The following is a 22,723-nucleotide window of genomic DNA, read 5'->3' as shown; positions in this document are numbered from 1 at the left end:
CCCTGCTTTGTGTCTTAGGAAGTGTAATAGCAATACTCTACAGTAATTCTAGTGATAGACCAGTCCTGTTCTGTCATGGTTAACAGGCGTTTTAAACCTGTAACTAAAGATCACATTAATCTACAGTACAAGAAGTGACAAAAACTGATTCAATTAATGAATTAAAACTGGGTTACAATGAAAACTAGAATACTGTGTGATTTTCCAGGACCAGAGCTGCACAGTGTCTAGTAAATAACCTTTGGTAGATTTCGCCTTCAAAACTAATATAGTGCTTTTCTTTGCATCTGTTTATTTCAAGATTTCACATCTGCCTTGTTAAGTACTGTAATAATGCTTTTAATGTGCCATTAAACAAATGATTCATAGTCTAAATATTTGTGCATCACCACACTGCAGGTCATTATCTTCTATTAAACTTTTTCAGTCCTGTTGTTCAGCACAATAACATTCCTTCATTCTACTGAAAAATCAAATTGTTAGTCTTTGTCAGGTCTTAATTTCTTGCTATTATACAATGAAGAATGCTGAAATCAGAATTACTGTTAAAAGTATGCTTGATAGGCTACAGACTGCCAATCCAGCCAACATCCCAATTTAGAAATTAGCTCTTTTACAGCCAAATATCAACAATCACAGGTGGCCCGTGCTGTTTGAATTAACTGTGCAATTATTTTAATTTCATTTGTAGATATGATAATTAAAGCCAGCTATTTAAAAAAAACTTTAGTACAATAGAAATTAAAATCTTTTTTATTAAGACCGTTTTTATAATCTGTGATTAAATTTTTCTCCCATAAAGTAGGAAAAAACACATAAAAAAATTACCTTGAGTTTCAGCTACTATATTTCAACTATCTATAATTGAAAATAAGATGGTAAATGTGGCTACAGATTGCTTTCTTTCTTAGTCTGAACACCTACTAGAGGCAACGCCTGTACTGGTCTGGTGTTTAAAAAAATTCAGACAGAGGTGTGAGATTAGAGAATCTTATTTTGGTGTGCTTTAGAGTCTATTCTGAAACCAAACAAGCAGAGACAAAAACAAAGGATTATAATTTTAGGAAACCAAACTATAAAGTAATGAGTAAGGGATTATAACAGGATGGGACAGGATAAATATGGAATCAGCTGATGGCAAAATCTTAAAGCTATTCCAGTTAAAGCACAGAGCAGATTTATCCCAGGAGTAAGCAAATGCTACAACACAGTGGTCCAAATCACTGCTAACATTTTTCTTCAGTATTACAAGATCAAACAAACAATAAAGAACTAAGTCATGTATACAGTACCAAAGATAAAAATGGGAAACTTTTGGATGATGAAAGGGAAATGGCTGATTAAGCAGAGGCATATCTGTCTCAGTTGTTCGCCAAGGAAAAGCCAGACAACACGCCACAGGTGACGAAAGACAAAGTTCTTTATTAAATAATATTAGCATACAAGAAACAGATGTGTTACAGTATTATTGGAATTACTTCTAATAATTTAATAAATACATCTCCAGGATCTGATACTGACAAGTGTACTCAATGAAACAAGATTACAATCGTCAGTCAAGATAGGGGTAATACCTATTGATTAGAAAATTAGACTAGACTAGACGATTACATAGTATGTAGGGCAATAGAATTTTGTGCATGGATTAAGAAAAGGTATGGTTTCCTTAACTAATTTGTTATAATTTTCTTATTACACAACATAAGTAACAGATACAAATGGAAGGCTCTTGATAAAGTTCAGATCCCAGGAAATTTGAGTTTTTGAATTAAGGTTAATAGAAATAAATCTCAGCACTCAAATAGGTGTTATATCATTAGTGAAGTACCACAGGGAACTGAACAACTCCAGGACCACCACCTTTCCTCATTTAAATCAATGATCTAGATTCTGGTATAGTTAATGTCATGTCTTGACATGGTTAGCATGTCAGGTTCACCGATACTTAAAAAAGGAGGATTGCCAAACACTGTAGAAGGAACTTCAAAAGATTTAGAGTTCAAGGCTGGACAAACAGCTCAGAGACAACATTTAATGGAGACAAGTGAGGAATTGTAAATACTTTGTTTTATTACATGCATGTACAAGAAATGGGAATCATTGAACTAGAAACTTTGAAAATGGCTTCGGCATTTATGCTGACACATCATTTTCGTCTTCCAGATAACATTTTATCTGTGTGGAAGCAATAAAAAATTGCTACTATTACGCGCACTAGGGAGCTCAAGGAGAATCCGCAATAGTGAGCGGGGAGGTGAGAAAAAACAGGGGGAACTAAACTGGTGACGGGAGTGAATGGTCATACAGTAGGTAAAGCCAGCAGCCATGTCACCCTGCTACTCACAACTGGCAGCCCACTGAAGCTAAGCAGGTGTGAGCCTGGTCAGTACCTGGATGGGAGACCTAAAAACTAAGGTTGCTGCTGGAAGAGGTGTTAGTGGGGCCAGCAGGGGGCGCTCACCCTGTGGTCCATGTGGGTCCTAATGCCCCAGTATAGTGATGGGGACACTATACTGTAAACAGGCGCCGTCCTTCGTATGAGATGTAAAACCGAGGTCCTGACTCTCTGTGGTCATTAAAAATCCCAGGGCGTTTCTCGTAAAGAGTAGGGGCGTAACCCCGGCGTCCTGGCCAAACTTCCCAATGGCCCTTACCAATCATGGCCTCCTAATAATCCCCCTCTATGAACTGGCTATATTACTCTGACCACTGATAGCTGGTGTGTGGTGAGCGTTCTGGCGCACTATGGCTGCCTGCCAGGTGGATGCTGCACATTGGTGGTGGTGGAGGGGAGTCCCCATTACCTGTAAAGCGCTTTGAGTGGAGTGTCCAGAAAAGTGCTATATAAATGTAAGCAATTATTATTAATTATTATTAATTATAAATTAATTGCGGCGTGAGCGTTTGTTAAGCACAGTGCGCGTGGGAATGTGAGACTGGAAGGCGTAACAGGCAGAAACGCAAAACATGGAACTCCAGAAATTCCATGAAGTTTCATCCAAGTTACTTCAAGCTCAACTGAGTGCTCACACTCACAGAGAAAGTATATGTTGTTTCATGAGTTAGAGATCAGGACATCTTTGCGTGTACAGCACCTCTATGTGCTTTAAACACCACTGGGAAATGTACCAGTGAAGGACTGCATAACGCGAACTCCAGCTTCCCGGCTCAAAGACCTGCAGATCATATCTAGCTTCGTGGTGCAGTAGAAAACCGATTTCTAACAGTCAGAGAAAAAAGAAAGAAAAAACAGAAAGACACTAGAGATTCATGATGCCAATACTGTAAATATAAGTTGCACTCTTCTATGGACTGTAGGTGAGAACAGGGGGGAAAATTCTCAGGGAATCATTGGGATTGAATAAGTACTAGATAAGACTTGGTTTTAAGATCACATTGTGCCTGATTCCATTACAAGAATGGAAGAAGGCTGTGCAGCACACATCTCAGTAGACAAGCTCATTGCTATGGTATGCTTAATGACTCATTGCCGGGATCTGGTGATAGGCAGACAAAGAATAAGAAACATTCAGGTGTTCGTGTGCCACCAGAAAACCTTGGCACCCCTCCACACTGGAAGAAAAAACTCTCAGTAACAGCTTAGAAACACATTGTACAGACCAATAAGACTGAAACCTACACCGACACATTTTGAGCTATCCTGTTGCTTTACGCAACCAAATATTTATGATCCTGAAGGAAGTTATGGGGAAGTCCAAAAATACTCCTGGTGACAGATGTTAAAATGTTTATAGAACCAATCTCGCCTCTCTTGGTCCTCTGTAAGGCATGTACAGTATCCCTGTCTGGGACACAAGGGCTCCATCACTCCCGACAACATGAGTCATAAGAATCTGGGAGACTGGGAAAGAGGATTTTTCATCATGCAGAATATTCCAGCCACAATTAATAAACCATTAACACCCAGCGATCCTTATCAGGCTGCAGAAGCATTTTACTGAGATTCGTAGCATATGCATGTAAGTGAGACTCTCTGTGTTTAATTATGTCTGCGAAAGATTTAGGCTTAGAACATATTAACAAAATCAACCAAAATAACTATAGCTCCCTTTGCAGCACTTTCCCACAGAGTGCATTACAGCTGCGTATGGCAGTTTACAACATAGCAACAGTTGATCATATGGGCACAGAGGAGAGGAAAACAAAATGACCCGTATTAGAAAAGAAACCTCTGGGGTTCCCCTCCAGGCAAGTTAATCATAATAAATCATGACCAGTTTCTGCAATGTCCTGTCCTGTTTAGTCTGTCGCTGTAGTTCTAGGAGGGAAGAAAACTAAGAAAATCAAAGTTAGGAAAACAGTAGCCCAGATGGTTAAACAAATCAATTTAGAAGAATATTAAGAGAAAGAACACACCCCAGTTCAGGAAAGGCACATACGGCGTAGCAAGTAGAGGCTGGAAAGGATATTTACAAAGGTCAAGAGAGCGAGAAAAAAGGAATATTGCAATGACGGCTAAAATAAAAAAACAGATGGGTTTTTTTTCCAGCATGGCGACAGCAAAAGAACAAAAAAAGATTAAGTAAAGTGTCCCAGAGATAAAAATGGGAGATGACAGGGAAATAGCTGATGTTCTCAAATAATATGTTACTCAGGTGTTTTCCAAGGAAGGAAGAAACATCATTCCACAGGAAAAGAAAAGACAAAGTTAAATAAATTTGATTATTTTTTTCACTGGAGAGGCAGTAGTGTTACAAGTGCTGAAACAACATAAGATAAACACAACTCCAGGGCCAGATGGTATGCTATCAATAGTACCGCAGAAAAAAAAGAAATGTTATTTACATACCATTTCAGCATTCTCTAGACACAGGGGCAATACCCACTGATTGGAAAAATTGCTAATGTAATGCCCATCTAAAAGAGTGATAAAACTAAACTGAGCACATAAGACCATAAAGTCTCACTTCTAGTTCCTGCAAAGTTATAGACATCACACAAGAATTAGTACGAAGCAAGAGCATATCTATGACAACACAATTCGAAAGATGTGTTTTCCAGTCCTAGTCCTGGAGTACCTTTGTGTCTTCTGGCACTCATTCCAACTGAGCTCTTAATCAATCGTGCTTATTGAACCCTTAATTGGACCAAGTGATTGAGTTTCAGCTGTTTTTTTTTTGCACTCCAGACAAAGAATCCTCTTTATCTTTTATGCCATTTCCCAGAAATACTGTAACTCTGTCTCAGCTCGGTTTACAATTGTTGCTCTCCCTTAGCTTTCTAAACTGCAATTACTGTTTATTAATTAAGGATATGCAGTAGCAGGCGGGAATAAAATCATCAAACACTTTATAATCATCATTCTCAGCACTGCAGGGGCCTCATTAGTTAAATTCAACCATAGAATTCAAGTCATTGAACCATTAAACCTAAGTGAGAGGAGAGCTGAATGCCAGGCCTCTGGTATCTGGCACTGGTTTCATGCTAATTTCTACCCTCTTTCTATGATTTGAGAACTGAGACGTTTCAATCTGGGGGCTTGACGAGCCCAACGGACAAGGTTCAGCTGGCATAAAACACAGAAGAGACAGGGGCTTGAGCATGAGGCCTGGGAAACACCAGTGGATAATCGGAGTGGTGGCTCTGTGGCTAAGGATCTGCGCCTGTGGCTGGAAGGTTGCCGGTTTTTATCCCGTGGCCGGCAGAGGAATCCTACTCTGTTGGGCCCCTGAGCAAGGCCCTTAACCCCAGCTGCTCCAGGGGCGCCGTATAAATGGCTGACCCTGCGCTCTGACCCCAAGCTTCTCTCCCTGCCTGTGTGTCTCATGGAGAGCACATTGGGGTTTGCGAAAAGACAATTTCCTAATACAAGAAATTGTATATGGCCAATAAAGTGATCTAATCTTATCAATATGAGTAAAGAGAAGAACAGGCAACAGCAGAACTGGATACCATTACAGCGTGTGGCGGAGTATGTTTAGCACTTCAGTTGTCTTCTGCTATAACTCCTCATAAAGAAGGCACTCTTAAAATACTGTATAAGATGGTGTGCAGCCAAGATAATGTACGTACATTGTGAATTAGACTAAAATCAAGACTGGGCAAATACCTAACTGCAGACATTCAATATAGAAAAGTGCAGGGCGTTGCACAGATGTAGCAGAAATGACCTAAAATGGGAAATACTGAGTTTAATCATTTTTATTCTTGAACAAAGAAGACTAAGGATGGATTCATGTATTCAAAATCCTCAAAAGCACAGTAGATGTGCCAAGTGGCCCCCTCTCAGTTGTAACTATTTTTTAAGTGAAAATGTCATCAGAGAATCCCGAAACACATGTGCAGATACACAATACGTAGTAGGACACGAAGCCATTTACAGCTTTAGGAGCTAGAAACAGTGAAGAACAAAATGTGAAACTGACGGAAAAAACACCAAAAAAATGAGCTGTCCACACAGAGTCATGACCATGGAATAGAGAACTGGACTGAGGGGTTTCTTTTTCGTAATATTCCTGTAAATCTGTACTAAACGATAAGGATGAGAATGGTGCGGATTCCAAAGTTCCTTTATCCCCAAAAAATCGTTGTTTTGTCATTGAGAGAGCCGCAGTACATTTCTCCTTTACACACCCTCACGAGCTTTGCTTTGACCCAAACAAACACCGCCCCCGCCTGAGCTGCGGCGAGTCCCAGTGATGCGATGAGGGAGGCTGGCAGGAATGTCAGGCAGACTTGCCCGAGCTCTACCAGTCAGGTGGGCTCAAGCACAGCCCCTGGCTGACTGGTGTTCTAATCCGAAGCCTGTCTAGACAGACACAGGCTCTGCCTGCTGTTACCACAACTGAGAGAAGCACAAGCAGAGAAACAATGGCAGCAGCCTCCCAGAGTCATCTGACTAACCACAAAAGCAGGCGTGGTCACCACATTTCCCAGCACTCCACTTCCCCCAAAAAGAATGAACGCAGGCCAGGTGATTGGCATGTGTTCCTGGGTGTCGATAAGACATTCAGGCGCACGGCGCTGAGGTGATAATCGCATCTGAATCCTCTGTTACCTGTGACGATCGAACGATTACCATCCTAATAGCCTTGCAGTGTGGGAAAGACTGGGGTCTATGAGAAATAGTTTTTGAGGGTGTCTTCTTTTTGGTACATGGTTATAGCTTTCCTATGCCAGAAAATAAATATGCTGGAAAAGCTAAGAATACAAGTGCTTCAACTTTCCTCTTTCACATGAAATGTGGGTTGATTAGAACTTGCTTAAGGTGACACTGTGGTTAGCAGAGCAGCCTTGCAATGCTGGAGCCCCAGGTTCAAATCCCTGCCTAGGGTACTGCTTGTGTGGAGACTGGATATTCTTCCTGGGTTTCCTCCAGGTGCTCTGGTTTCCTCCCACAATCCAAAGACACACTGGTTGGTAAGCTGGCTCTAGTGGGGAGGGGGTGGTGTCAGAAAAATATAATGCACCAAACTAATTTCCCTCTGGCTTTTTGAGCATCAGTCTGGAAATGTATTACTTTTGACTGTGGGGCGACTGCTCTGTGATGGATTGGGGTCTCGCCAGGGTGTACCCCGCCCTGTGCCTGTTGCTTGCTGGGATAGGCTCTGGCTCCCCCATGACCCTGAATTGGATGAAGTGGTTGGAAAATGGAAGAACCACTGTTGTATCTCTAAACAGATATACAGCTTTATCTGTGAGCTGTTTTGAAAGTTCCTTGGTCTTCATGGTCGAATCCTTGCTTGAACATCACTATCTTACGAGATGCAGGCAAACACCGTGGATTGCTTTTGGTACTTTGCGAAAGGAGTAACAGGGCAGACCAGCCCAGAAAATACAGCCCATATTGGGAAAATTCTGCCTTACAGAGTAAGAGGAACATCAGCCTTTGGCTGTAAAAAATCTCAGAATATGAATTGCAGAAAATAAAATGATAGGTATGGCACTTACACAGCTTGATCAAAAAGTGGGGAAGAATGACAATGTTTTTCAGAGCCACACTGCCTGAATTTGAAGCTGGAGTGTCTGAGGGGCACCTCATTTTTACTGCTTCTCAGTCACGATCAATCGCTTGCCTTCTTAAACTGCCCACTAACTCGGTATTGTTCTTTTCCGAACAGAAACGTCACGTTCAAAGTTGTGCTTGAAATTCTGCGCTTGAAAAAAAACAACGTCCTTGATTCTTGCAAAGAGCACCTCCACAGCTCAGGTGAGAGCCTCCCTGTTTCTGACAGACTCCTGTAAGACCATGTCCATCCTAACCCAGAGGTCTGAGCAACCAGCACAAGGAGATGAGAGAGCTCATGCAGTTCTTATTCCTTCCATTACCATGAAGGATGCCAGGCAGTTCCAGACCACGGTGGTACTGCAATCCTGACAGAGGTCACAAATTCATCTGGCTTGTGGCCTGAGCCCAATTAAGGCTTGCTAATCAGCTCGGTTAGGTTTGGCTCAGATAGGCTGTGTCTTGGCGTAAAGATGTAAACGGTAACATGTAACAGGACACGTACGCAATCCGTATAAATTTGTAATACCCATCCCAAGAAAAGGGATATTTTTATTTATTCAGTTTTCTCATATCATTGTGTTTGGTTGATACGCTTTAATTTGTGGGGGGGAATTCATACAGTACATTGCAGATTTTCTACACTTAAAGGGGAAAATTGTTTACCTTTGTCGTTTAGTACTGATATGATTTATTTTAAAGGATAAGACTGTTACCTGTCCAGGACGAAATAGGGGTTATACAGGGATAAGGAGAATATCGTCTCCATTCTGCTGTGCATTTGCTCCTTTCTGAATTTAAATTCGCAGCGTACGGCCGAATCTCCGTGCAACAACACACGTACTGTACAAATATAGAAAAATGCTTTTCGAAAACAATTTAAAAAAAAAAAAAACCTCCAGGGGTTGTTTCGCCCCAGCACCGTGCCAAAACGCTGAGCTTTCAGCAGGCTTGGGGCGCCGAAGACGGCGAGGGGCTTGCCGTCACGTGGTCAGAAAGAGGAGGCTGGAGTTCTCGGAGAGCCCGGCCGCGCTCCTGGGGTCCGGCAGTCAGCGGAGTTTCCCCACCGGCCACCTGAGCCTGCTGAAACCCGCCCGTTCACGCTTTCCACCACAGCGTGCGCTGCCAGCGGGGGAGAGAAGGAAATGAATCCCGGAGCAGGAAAGGGGGAGAAGGATTTCCTAGGGCTTTGACTGAAACCGCTAGGATTCGTTCCTGTAACGGAGTCTTTCGGCAAAGCTCCGTCCGTCGAAGAGTTCGCTCCTCGCATCCGCTGATGCCGGTCTAGGGACGCGCTCCAGTGGGTTCTCACCTGCCGCGGAGGCGGAGATCAGCTCCTTCTGCGGTGCGTTTTTAAACTCGAATAGGTAAGGCTGTGATTCACTCATGTCAGAATGAGCCTGCGTTTACCACAAAAAAAAAAAGCATAGCGAAATAATGAACTTGATGGATATAAATGAGCAGACTTCAGATGCGCACAGGGTGTGTGAACAGAGCTGCTTTTATATTGTCGGAGAAGGTTAATGGTGAATGCATGACAGGTATTGTGTATCGCAAACATTGTGTTGTTACACAGCAGGGAAAAAAATGCTGCATTTTGATTTCCTTTGAATTAAAAGTTTGAAAATCGATGAGGATAAAAATGCCTTGTCGAATAAGTAGAAACATAGAACATTGGATTTAACAGTCGTTAAAATAAGCATTTTCCAAAAATACAGTTTTCAAATATTATAACTAACTGTTTTTTGTTAAAGAATAGCTTTGTCGCTGTTTCCCTCATGGTACTCGTTAACCTTTAACCAAATATGAATGTCAATGAAGCGCTAGAGAAAGCTGGTCACTGATGAATAATTTTCAAGCAGATTTAGTTTCTGGATCGATGTGAACGAGGAAGTACAATCTAAGGGATAGTTAAACTAAAGCTTAACTGTCGATTTAATTGATATGACTTTAAAGTAAGTCGGTTATCCTATTCTCTTATCCGTATTTGTCTTCAGGACGGGATTGTTCTTCCAGAAGCAATACTAGATTAGGCAAAAGTCAAACAGCTTTCACAAAATCCTGACATTGTCTAGAGCTTACATAAAGCGTCGTGTTTGTTCTATGCGCTAGTGTGCTTGACATATTAATGTGACGATTAGGTTGGCATTCATATAATTACACAGCGATGTATCAAAAAGTAGAACAGGCGGAAAAAGTCAACTGTACAGATCTACCTTAAGAGTTTCATTAAGTCAGAGCTAAATTTCAGTTTCATTATGTTACTCCTTTTACATATCAAATTATTTACATATCGTTATTTTTATATTAAAAAGGCTTCTGTTCAAATAACATAAAAATGGTTTAAATGCTGACATCACTAAGAACATTACATTTCTTTAAAAAACATCTAGGTACTGTATTAAGGAAAATGTGGTACTTCATTCGACTGCGCAACTTGCTAAATAGACTGACTTTATTCTATATGTATAACGCAATCAGAGGAGTTACTTAAATATGGTGATAGAGTTTAGCATTAATTAAAGCATGGCGAAGACTACCCAGTATATCTTAGTGCCGATTCTTTATGTGATAACTACAATTCTCGTCCAATACATTGGAATCAATACCTGAATTGTTTAAATATGTGAGATCAGACGTTTATTTCTGGTGACATTTGAATGAATATTGCGTTCTTAATCGAGCAGTGCAAATACAATGACAGGCGATGTTATAAAATGATGAAAAACGTGTGTTTGATAGTTAAACCCTTGGTTTTGGGGTACGGTGTGGTCATCTCGCTTGCACTGCAAATAATGGGTGTTGTCTTTCGTATCAATCGTAAAAAGTAACAGACTGGTTAGGGAAAAGTACAGCGCTGATAATGTACTATCTAAAATAAACTTAAGCGAGTTTCAGCAACTTTAATACAATTTCATTTTACCGAAAGTTTGGGCTTGGAGTTCAGATTTAAAGCAAAAATTTGGGTTTTCCCCCTCTCGAAGGAGCTGTGCTCTCGAGATAAGACTTCTACAGAAAAGAAGAACGCCCCCCTAAACTGTTCGGGTTCTAATGATCTGGTGAAGATCCTATCATCAATTAACGGTAATTGCAAAGTACGAGCTCCGTCCAAATACCGCCTGCCTCCTTCTAGCCAGGCGAAAACCCCTCTCCTTTTTTCGCTCTTGCTCCGTGAAGGAACTGGACCGTGAGCACGAAGTGGGGGCATGGCAGTATTCTGTAGATTGTCACTGAGCGCCCTTACTGCACTTCTGCAGTTCTCGTCTTTGCATTCAGCCTCCGTCACTTTCGAGTTCTTTCACTTGACGCGGCTGGGGCTGTCCCCGGACAATGAGAGTAAGGGTCTCCCCACAAGACCTCGGCCGGGCAAATGAGCGGGTGACTAAACAAGACAAACTGTTGTGCAAGAAAGAAAGCGAGAGGGATCGGAACAGCCTGTCGGGGGAGACAGCGGAATGAGCTGCGCCAGAATTACCCAGAGGGTTAGATCCCACAGCCACTCTTAAATACACACAACACTAATCCGAAACTATTTGCTTCTTTGGACTAAATAAAAGAAAGGGTCTTGGGAGCCTTAAAGACAGCAGGAAAGATCTTGGCTAAATTCCAGTATGGATCAACATTCTATGCTGGTTTCCTTTCAGTGCACCCAGTCCTTCAGCTAAAAATAGACAGCATTCAGTTCATGACACCCAACTTATCAGCTTCAGAAATAATTCAGGACTTCTCTAAGGGAGCAACATTCCTTAAAGAAAAGAACTTCTCAAAAGGAACAATTTAGACTTTCGTGGGGTCTAATTTCCCTCTATGGGTAAAAACTACCATCTTCTTACCACCTGATTCAACAACTCCAGTTCTCTGGAGCTTATTTTAGTCAGCTCTATTATAAAAATGACCTAGTGTAAGCATTTGTTTGCTTATAGTTTAACTGGAAAGGTAATATAAAGGAGAATTAAGTTCATCTTAAAATGCGTAGGCAATAATTAGCGATTTCAGCTTTTTAACAATACATTGTGTCAGCCATTTCATGTGCATGGATATCGAGTCACTTTGAATCAATTACAGAATTCGCATTTAAAAAGTTACATAGTATCAAATAAGCATTTACATACCTTTGAGTTGACATTCTAGATGATTCTGAATGAGAAATTCACTGTAGGTTTGACATAAAATAAAATGTCCTTTATTGAAAGGTTAAGAGACACAGAAAGGTCTGCGGGTTTGCATCTCTGCAGGCCCTGCATCTTCACTGAACTACAGGGCCGAACATCCCTCATGTTGCCTCTGCAGACTGGCTCCCCTTGATGTACTGTGAATTCCCAAATGAGCTAACTTTATATTAACAGGGAGAGAACTGGGACGAAGCTGCAGCTCTACTGATTAACCAGCGACCACTGTAGACTTTGTCGGAGCAGGTTTCCTATATACTGTAGCTAAAGCTGATTCCACTAGGTAATTTCTAACCATCAGATCTCAAATATTCGCAGGTTAGTACCAAATACCCGGTTAATATTCTTTATGCCTTAAACAAGTCCAAAGATATAAGAAAACGAAAAAATCCCCTTCACAAAAATGATTCAGTGTTCTGTGAATGACTCCTGCGATACACAACTGTACTGCTGGAAATTTCTATCTGAATAGTGTCATAACATGAAACTAATTCAATGCTCTTTTCATATGTCTTATAAGATCCTTAGAGCATCGGGACTATATTCTGCATTTAATTTGATTTTGCAGTGGCTTTGAAGTAAAAAGGAGAAATTACTGTTTATTTTGGGACAATGCAGATGGGATCTAGATGGAGTAGAAGGTAGCTGCACACTTAGCAGTTACAGCTTGACTAGGTGAAGCCCTTAACTGTAGTATAGCCTGGATTGCAAGACCACAGAAGTATTTGACGCCAGTCCCTGTGTCTGCAGCACCACTAGGGAACCTCAGCATTCACTGAATCACCTGTGCACATTATCCAGCCTGCAGGACATGAGTGAAAGTATCGGTTATTCTCTTGTTATACGTCTGCTTCTTTGTGTACAAAAGCACAGCCAGAATTATACCCCATAGTTCAGTGGAATGTATAACAAATGGCAAGGGAAGGAAAAGCAGTTTATTGGGGTTGTACACATTCAGTCGCTCACAAGATGTTCCTCCCCAGGGGCTAAGTGTGACAGAACGTCTAATTCCCTTAACGACCAGTATATATGGATATCTCTCGCGTCAGTAGTAATAATGGAGCCAGTTAGTTAATGATGTAACTGCTGTTTCAACAAAATGGAATACAATGCCAGGACAGTCAGAGCTGCTATAAGCACATTTCTGCAGAGGAGGAGCAGAATCAGGACTACAGGGCTTGGGAGGTCTTTCCAGTGCAGACGAGTAGAAAAAAGCCCAGTAGTTTTCCCTCTTTGAGATGTGACATTCCACTGCTGCACTTTTAGCCAAGTGTTTTGACAGCAAAAGGGAAATATTCTTGGAATGGGTGACAGAAGACAAACACAATCTTTGGTTGACCCCCTCAAGCATAGACATAGACAACAATGTCATGGAATTGCTAATGCGAATGTGTGGTGTTTTAGGAATTGGCCAGTGTTGGTCACACTCACTGTATTGTAATTTAGTACAACAATTCTTTAGCAGGATTTAGTAACTATGGCACGTAGCTGGGTTATTCCTCTTATATGTTTCACTTTTTCAGGAAGCTGTGTTCTTGCCATTTAATCAGCAAAACCAAAGTATTTAGTAAGCAGGGGACCTGAGGGTGGAATGAAGGATGAACTGCTGTTGTTATACGGCATTCCAGTTTTGTTTTACATTCATTGTGTGCGATTGTGTCACCTGCCTTCCCAAAGCCAGGCCCAAAGAAGTCAGCTACAAACAATGCAGAAGAATTACCAATCATTTGTCCATTTAATGCTGAGGTTTAGCAGTAACATCACTGGGATGCCAGTGGGTACTTTGTTATGTGGCGGAGAGTGGAGTGGTGGTTCTGGGTATCAGTTGCTAGGTAAGGCTTTCCCCCTGACCAGTGATCTGTGTACGTGGCCAGATTTAGGGGAACAAATGAGTGTGAATGAGATTGTTGTACTGTCTCATTCAGATAGTATATTCCTATCCACATGAGTTCTGAACAATTTAGTGACCCTAGTAACCCAAGCACCAAGAACACTAGGACAGCGATCACTTAAGAAGTCATTAGAAGTGTCAAATTATGCTTTGAGTCCTTTCTAGTGTTTTTTAATCCTAAAACAGGGTAAGAGTCAGGGAACAGGTGAGATGGGAACATGAATTTGAAGACCTATTCCTTTTTCTCCATCTAAAATAAACATAAGTTGAAAATGGTCTTTCGGAGGACATTTGTGTTCTTGCGTACCTCTTATTCTTGGAGATTAAGATTTGTGTCAACAACATTGGATGTTGACAGACGATTACATATGTGTTACAAAATGCCTAGGGCATTAGCATGTTTTAATAGCTAACAGAGGGTGGGTATTCTGATGTGAAGTCTGTAGTTGAATGACAGTACAACTTGAAGTATGCTAAAATTTATTTTGAGGCAATTTTATTATGAATCAGTAAATTCCTGGTGATTCTTTCCATTTTGGTTTCAGCAACATTGTTCAAGTGACCATCATAACTGTGCCTGCCATTGTGTATAAATGGAATATTCATGCATGGCAATCCTTTAAAATATTGTCAGTCAAATGTCCAGTTACCACAGGGCCTCCAAACTAAGCTCCACAGATGTCATCTCAGGATCAACCATACTGTAACCTTTACTGTAACATGCTGTTCTTGTGCTACCTTCAAAACCAGTAGTAGTGCAGAATGTAAAAGATTCTTTGCAACTTTTAAAGTCAGAGCCTTGTCTTTGCATAGGACAGTTCGTATATACTAACGGTGAGTGGAAGAATTGACCCCCCTGGCTCAGTACAAAGTCCTTCCTGCAGGACCTGTGAGTGAAATAAAGAAAGCAGTGAAAGGCTTTGATAATGTTCAACCAGCGGGGGAGTGCACCTGCAACACAACTGACCTTGTCTGTTGGAGTGACAAACCAAACACAAGTAGGAGGTATGCTTCAGTGGTTTTCCTTTAACATAGCATTGTAGGGCATCATTACAGTAAACCCTTGGTTTGATGGACTAATAAGGGCGCTGACTTATTTTTTAACGATTGCGAATAATGCAGTCCATAAAAAATTGTTCCTGTGCCTTTTCTATCATAAATATACAAGCTCTTTTTTATCTCATAAATATTGTGTATCAAATTCACTAAATCATAGGGAAAAACAATACCCACTGTAAGCATTTGGCCTGCCCTTATAGGGCACTATTGATGTTCCTGAATTTTAAACCTACGCAGCGTTTATTGCATTTTTAATTTTTTTTTTTTATTTGCGCATTTCCATGTTATTGCATGTCTGTCCTGATGGGAGTGGAATCTTCCAGGATATCAATGGTCCCATCCACAGGGCACGAGTGGTCACTGAATGGCTTGATGAGCTTGAAAATTACGTCAGTCGGATGTCATGGCCGTCCCAGTCACCAGGTCTCAACCCAACCAAACACTCGAGAGATGATGGAGCAGCACCTGAGACAGCATTTTCCACCACCATCAACAAAACACAAAAAACGGTGGAATTTCTAGTGGAAGAATTCTGTCCTACCCCTCCAGTAGAGTTCCACACACTTGTAGAATCTATGCAAAGGCCCGTTGAAACTGTTGTGGTGGCCTGTGGTGGCCCAATGCTTTATTAATGTAACGAACAGTTCTTTCCGGACCCTATGCGGACGACACAGTCCGACGGAGTGGGGAAACACTGGGGAAACGTCATGCAGGAAAACGGGGCTGAAGACAGGGGGCGTGTCCAAGGTGCGCTGGTGCACGGGGGAGGCGTGGCCGAGGCGAACAATCCGAGAGAGTAGTCCTTAGGGAAAATCTAAAACACAAGGGTAAGTCCAAAACCAGGAGATCCATCAGAACAAAGAATTAAAAAACCACGAAGGCCGGGTCGGAACCGGCGGACGGGGAACAGGAACGGGAACAGGAACAGAGGTTAAAACCTTAACGGGACCAGGCGCTTCCAGGTCCCAGACTCGCACGATATGGAAATCAGATGCAGAGCCCGGATGAGCGTCAGCGCCTGGCTTTTAAGGTGGGCTGGGAATGGGAAACAGGTGCACAGAATAAGGTCTTGAGTGAAAGGGCTGGAGCACCCTTAAGGAGGGGGGACTATAATCGTGACAATTAAGACACTTCATGTTGGTGTTTCCTTTATTTTGGCAGTTCCCTGTACCTAACAGAACCCCTTAATCTCACCCATGTGGAAGTATGAAATTGTAAAATTTTCCTCAGTCATCGAAACAATGAGCCAGTCATTGTGTCTATTTACAGGTATCAGAGCCTTTGAAGGTCTGTAACGGCAGGTCAGCTTTCCTGACCAGGCCTGCCACAAAGCCAGAGACCGGAATCGCTACAGGGAAGCAGCCCTGGTCGTACAAGTCCTACAGAATAAATCTGTACCAGAATTCCCACAGCTCTGCGCCGCCTCTCCCTTAATCGACTGTGCAGCTGCTTCCTCTTTTCCCTAGTGTGAGCCCCACCCACACAGGGCTCATCCTTTCTGACACACACGGCAGCTGACGAAAGAAATCTGAACAAGAAATTTGGGAGGGAGGAGTATACAAAAACTAAATTGAATCCCATGGGGCTCAGCTTCCGCTGTGTTTGCCTGGTGGGGGTTCGGCCAGCTCAAGATTTTCTGCATTACTGCCTGAGCGCTGGCACCTACAGTACAGTGTGTCTAAGGAAAGCACCTTCCTTTGTTTACTCATTAATTTTCCATCTGCGGCACAGACTAAACCTGGAAAAGCCGCTGCTAGCAGTGACTATGCAGTACCGGATTTCCCATTTAGGCCCTGCAGGCGCAGTGCCTAGGGCCTACAAAATGTTTCGGGCCTACGAAGGAGGGAAACACCAGTGACTCACGAAAAACGAGCTGAAACAACATGCTTGCGATCGACTCTAGGTGCTCCAAATCAATAATCAGATGCTGTCTAGTGGCTGGACTAGAAACTAGAGGAACTGAAATGATGGTCGCTCGACTCCCTCCATCAATCACGTGGTTTAGCATTAGAATAGTTCATCATGTCAATCGACGTCATTCAGTTGGCTTCTACCCCTCTTTTTGCACATTTCGGAGTGAAAGTGCCTAGGGCCTATTATCAAGCACTATGACCCCTGCTCTCATTTTTAGAATCTCAGAATTCCCTAAAGGCAAAGTAAGCAAGATTTGGACCATATTCATTTTTCTCAGGAAAAGCTTTTTAGATATTTCCTGTTATAGCACTCCCGCCAATTGTCAATCAATAAAGAATCAAAGGTTTGGGAAACGAACTGGGACTCCGAATCACAGACGTACTTCCCCATGTTGACCATAGCCAACTACTTAATGTAAGCAAGCTGGTGATGTACTCCATTTATAACTAATCTGAAAAGTAACTTTCATTAAAGTCTGTAACTTTAATGGAAATGAATGAGAAATGAACTCTCAGTCAAGTTCTTGACAGACCATATGTGATGAAACTGCCAGCTCATGCCTCAGATTGATATTTGCAGGCAATTGATTCTGAGCTGCTCATCTGTTTTGTCTTGCATCTCGTGCCAGTACACAGACATCAGGGTTGAGTAGTATCCACTTTCGTCCACGGTTGCCCCTAGTTGATGATGTCTTTTGTCAGACGTCCAGGTCAACATCACCTCAGCCACTGCTCCTCATGGAACATCAGCAAGTTGAGCCGTCCTCCTCACTGAAGCTCCTGCTCACAGTCTCCGAGATCTCTTTTTCTAGCCACAGTAGCCAAAATAATGGGCAACAGTGCCCGCCCAGCATTTATATACATGACCCTAAGCATGATGGGATGTTAATTGCTTAATTAACTCAGGTCCCCCAGCTGTGTGGAAGCACCTGCTTTCAGTATACTTTGTATCCCTCATTTACTCAAGTGTTTCCTTTATTTCGATAGTTACCTGTATATTAAGGTCTTAGTGGTGGTAGCTGGTGGATGGGTGGCTGCTGTTCTGTTCAATAAAGACTATTTCACTGCACTTCAAGCCATTGTGAATTTTTAATGTGCTCTGTCCCCTTTTTTAGGTTGGGGCTAGTCACATGCTACTTAAGTAAGATCATTTTAGAGTAAGATAAACCTTTTTTTATCCTGCTGTACAAACAGTTTGATCTAATGTGTACATGGTCTTTCCACAGGCTGGTCTTCAACATGGAAGCTTTACCTACTCTCCTCCTCCTGCTGGGTTCGGTCCAAGGTGCTTATCACTACAGCCCCTTCTGGAAGCCCTCTTGGCCCAGGGCAAAGCTGCCAGTGGTCCTGCCCCAGCTGACAGAGGACTTGGGAGCTCCAAAGTTCAACGCAGACGCCAAGCTCGAGGTGCTGTCACCCTGTGGGCCAGAGTGTCACAAGCAGGCTCCAATACCAAGTTATGAGGATCTGAAAGAGTTCCTCTCATATGAAACTCTCTACTTCAATGGGAGCCTGACTGAGACCAAAGTGGGCATCTATGGCTTTCACCTGGCTGACCTGGCAGGGCCCCAGGGAGCCAGGGGGCGATCAAGGGCCAAGAGGCAGATCTATGGTCACGACAGCCGGTTCAGCATTTTCGGGAAGAACTTTTTGTTGAATTACCCTTTCTCCACGTCGGTCAAGATCTCCACCGGTTGTACGGGGACGCTGGTGGCGGAGAAACACGTGCTGACGGCTGCCCACTGCATTCACGATGGGAAGAGCTACGTGAAAGGTGCGCAGAAACTCAAGGTTGGCTTCCTGAAGCCCAGACAGAAAGAGACAGCCGAATCGAACAAGACCGGCTCTGACGTGCCAGAAAAAATGAAGTTCCAATGGATTCGGGTCAAACGCACTCACGTTCCCAAGGGCTGGATCAAGGGGAACGCCAACGACATCGGCATGGATTATGACTACGCCCTCCTGGAACTCAAGAAGACCCACAAGCGCCGCTATATGAAGATTGGAGTGAGCCCCTCTGCCAGGGAGCTGCCAGGCCGCAGGATCCATTTCTCCGGCTTTGACAACGACCGCCCAGGCAATCTGGTGTACCGGTTCTGCGAGGTGAGAGACGAGACGTACGACCTCCTGTACCAGCACTGCGACGCCCAGCCCGGGGCCAGCGGCTCGGGGGTCTACGTGCGCATGTGGAACAGGCAGCATCGCCGCTGGGAGCGCAAAATCATCGGCATCTTCTCGGGCCACCAGTGGGTGGACCGCAACGGCTCGCCGCAGGAGTTTAACGTGGCTGTGCGCATCACCCCCCTGAAGTACGCCCAGATCTGCTACTGGATTAAGGGGAACTACGTAGATTGTCGAGACGGGTAGATAAGAAGATTTGCGACGGAAAGTGAGTGCAACACAAGAGACGTACATCACAAAATCCCGATGTTAGACTGAGAGAATCTGGCTTCTTTTAGGAGAAACCGAACAGAACTTTTCCAGAACTTCTGCCTGCAGAGTGGAGTAAGCAAGCAAGACGAAGAAAGTAACCGAGGCACTGGGGTCCTCGGTTTTTGAAGTCTCGTGTAAGCGGAAGGATGTGGCCTTCACAGCACATGAACATCCCGAGTTCTGGAAAAGGGAGTTTGTTTCCCTTCGTAATTAAATATTAATCATCTTTTCTCCACAAGACTTAAGTAATGTCGTGGTAGATGTTAAATATTTTGTATGCCTATATCAAATGTAAAATTCTTCAAGAAAATATTCTAAACACTTTATTGCACATACATATCTGAGGTGAAGACAACAACATCGAAGCACTGTTCCTAATCTTGCCACATGTGGTGCAGCCATTTCTATTCCTTAAAAACCAGGTGCAAATTTTGACGTAAAACGGATTTGGCGTATTGCACTCGAAATTCCGACTAAAACCAGAGATGCTTTTAAAGATTATCTTAAACATTTCAGATGAGGGGTTTTGTAACGTGTATCTGTATTTCAAACAGCTCCCCACATTTTGGAAAAAAGAACAGCACGACTGGAAACACAGGTTATAGTATGCCATGAACAGCAGTCTGTACTGTACCTTGCACTCTACACAAATGGAAAGTGTGCCAGTAAAAACAGGATTATATTACGAACATAATGAAAGAATTTGCAGACATTTTCCATCCATCATTTATCAGAGAGATGCTCATCGTATTGAACTCTTGGCACAAAGCAGGACTGAAAGCACACTGCTGTATTCCTGAATAGAACACCTGCCCATCACAATACTCAACATCCAGTTTAAGAAGTGTATTTAGACACTTGTGTTTCATACTCTGCAAAAAACATTGGAGAGAAAATGAACAAACTATGACTTGTTTAATTTATTTGATTTGCATATTTCTGAGTCCATTTATATGCATATACAGTGTACTTAGACACATGCATGAACAGAGGTGTTCACAATGATCTGCAAGTGCTTGTCCACAGTTCAGAGAGTTTAATTCCAGTGTTTGTCAATCCCCGAGAAAGTTAAAACAGTAAAATAGTGAAATGGAAACTAAAGGACCAATACTGATTATTAAGTTTTGGGGTGTTTTCATTCTAACACCATAGGTCGCTTCACAAATATAGTAGTTTTGAATTATTTTCTACACAGTCCTGTTATTCTAAAGCTAGAGCAGAGATCATAATAAGCAGACTGCTACAATATTGCAGTTGTATCTGAATACATGAAGTACTGTACCAGCACTGGGAAATTAATTTTTTATCAGAGCAGTTTCGGCCAAATGGTACAGCAGTCTTTGACAATCTTGTCCAAAGTCTTTTTTAGGAAAAAAAATAGAAATACTTTCTTAGGCAACGATCAAAAGGATGTCGTTTGGCACTCTTTTTTATACATTTTTTGAAACAGTGCTGAAGGAGGCTACCGTGTCCGTTAAACAAAAAGGAGATATTTTGCGCCTCCTTGTGGGCGTAAGTGAAATATTCAACACATGGTTTTCAAACGCAAAAATCCTGCAAAATAGTTCCATAATGAAAAATTACCCACATTTCTACCTAAAGTAAAAAAATACATAAAATTAATTTTAACTGTATATAATAAGATCAGAGATGGGATTTACATTAAAGCATTCCCCATAGCTGATATATTTCTTACTTTCTGAACAGAATCCAAAAGCAGCAGTTGACCCCATTATCCTTGCACACTTTAAAGACAGAAGAGGGTTTTAAATTTGCCCTGAAGCCTAAATAAATTAATGTATGAATTGGGTATCAAACTGATACTGCTTACAAATTGCTGGCCAATAACCTGATGTGAAGTTTTAAACACAACTTGCAAAATGTTCAAATTTGACTTAAATCTACAGCTGTTTATATTGAAGATCTGCCATTTACGTTTTCTTTGCACTATTGTCCTAACTTGCTGCTGATTCAATTATCGGTTGTGCACTACTCTTTTGGCAGCTGAATGTTAGATTAGTAGTCAGTGAAAGTGAATGAAGTCTTCTTAAAAAATTAATAATTTTACTGACCAAGTTAAATGGAAAATAGAAATGTTCCTCTGCCATTTAAAAAATCAGTCATTATCCTGGAATAATCACTAAAAGTACACTGTCGTTAGCTGTGCCTTATTTGCATTTGTGCATCTGGTAATCTTGGAACATTATGAAGTGCAGGTTGTGCACAGTGGAATATTTCTACGGAATGTAGCTTGCCAAAAGAGCAGAATTAAATGTGGCATTCTGAAAACTTTGTCCTAATTTGGACAAGATAAACGTGCACTGCTTAAAAAGTTTTAATTTTAGCAACCATCTTAGCAGTAGGCATGAATACATTCTATTCTGAAAAGGAAAGAGCATTCCTGACAGTCACTTTAAAATCATGACCCACTTCAAGGGAGTAAATGGCCAATTCAACTAAGACTGGAGGGGAAATAATTTCCGTGATTGAAAGTGTGGCCAGAAGTATTTTACTCTTTGCCTTAATTTATAAAACCCCTACAACTGCCCTTTCATATTAGTCTGACACTTTGACGAAAGACGGAGCCATTTAAAATGTACAAGATCTCATTGAAAGATTATACAGTTTTAATTTAATGTGCATAAAATGCACAGCCACAGGTCTGTGTGAACCACTTCTTCCCAAGAGAGAAGAGTCGAGCCTGCCTGGAATGTAAATGTTTTCGCGGTTGACCATGGAACTACTGTGTCTGCATATTTCTCATTGTCAGTGCGTTGTGATCTTTGACACTGAAGAATGCAACAAAATAATTAAATATCTAGCTGAAGTATCTGGAGGATGTCTTGTTTTCTATAAAGGTCTACAAATCTATCACTGTTTAAGGAGATGATAGAGGAATGTCTGTCAGAAAGGGGAAGAGATTTAATATACTACAGCAGCATTAGCTGTCGGACGCCCTGGTATTCAAAATATTCAGGTAATAAATGGTGCAGTGCAAAAAAACAACATGGATTTAAATGTTTAAATATTCACTTTCTAATTCTGTCATGCTTAACCTAAACAGGCCTAAACAAGAAAGATTGTTTTTTGTTGCTGAAAGTCAACAACCTTTTATGTTCATTTTTGTAAACAGAGCTTGGAATAAAATGCTGTTCTTGCTATATTCTACCTACCTGTATCAAAAATGGGTTTTTTATTTGATCATTTAGTCACACATTTGCAGCTTGGTGTTGCTATGAATTGACTTGCTTTGCTGATATATCAAAAAATAAATGCAATATTCACAAGAAGG

At 41.8% G+C, this 22,723-nt stretch overlaps 1 protein-coding gene across 2 annotated transcripts; it reads left to right on the top strand.

Moving 5' to 3' along the window:
• The first annotated feature begins 8,962 nt into the window (after positions 1-8,962).
• Positions 8,963-22,721, top strand: LOC148675807 (serine protease 23-like). 2 transcript variants are annotated; one of them, XM_088648055.1, is made up of 2 exons: positions 8,963-9,311; positions 18,225-22,721. In XM_088648055.1, the coding sequence occupies exon 2, from the start codon at positions 18,238-18,240 to the stop codon at positions 19,363-19,365; it is 1,128 nt and encodes a 375-aa protein (XP_088504181.1). In that variant the 5' UTR covers positions 8,963-9,311; positions 18,225-18,237; the 3' UTR covers positions 19,366-22,721. The 2 variants fall into 2 exon arrangements, with proteins under 2 accessions (XP_088504181.1, XP_088504175.1); XM_088648049.1 differs by having other exon boundaries at positions 8,964-9,333.
• The last annotated feature ends 2 nt before the right edge of the window (positions 22,722-22,723 follow it).

The sequence above is a fragment of the Lepisosteus platostomus genome, chromosome 2, assembly GCF_059453375.1.
Source record: "Lepisosteus platostomus isolate fLepPlt1 chromosome 2, fLepPlt1.hap1, whole genome shotgun sequence".
Lineage (NCBI taxonomy): Eukaryota > Metazoa > Chordata > Actinopteri > Semionotiformes > Lepisosteidae > Lepisosteus > Lepisosteus platostomus.
This window is presented reverse-complemented; position numbering and strand designations above follow the sequence as displayed.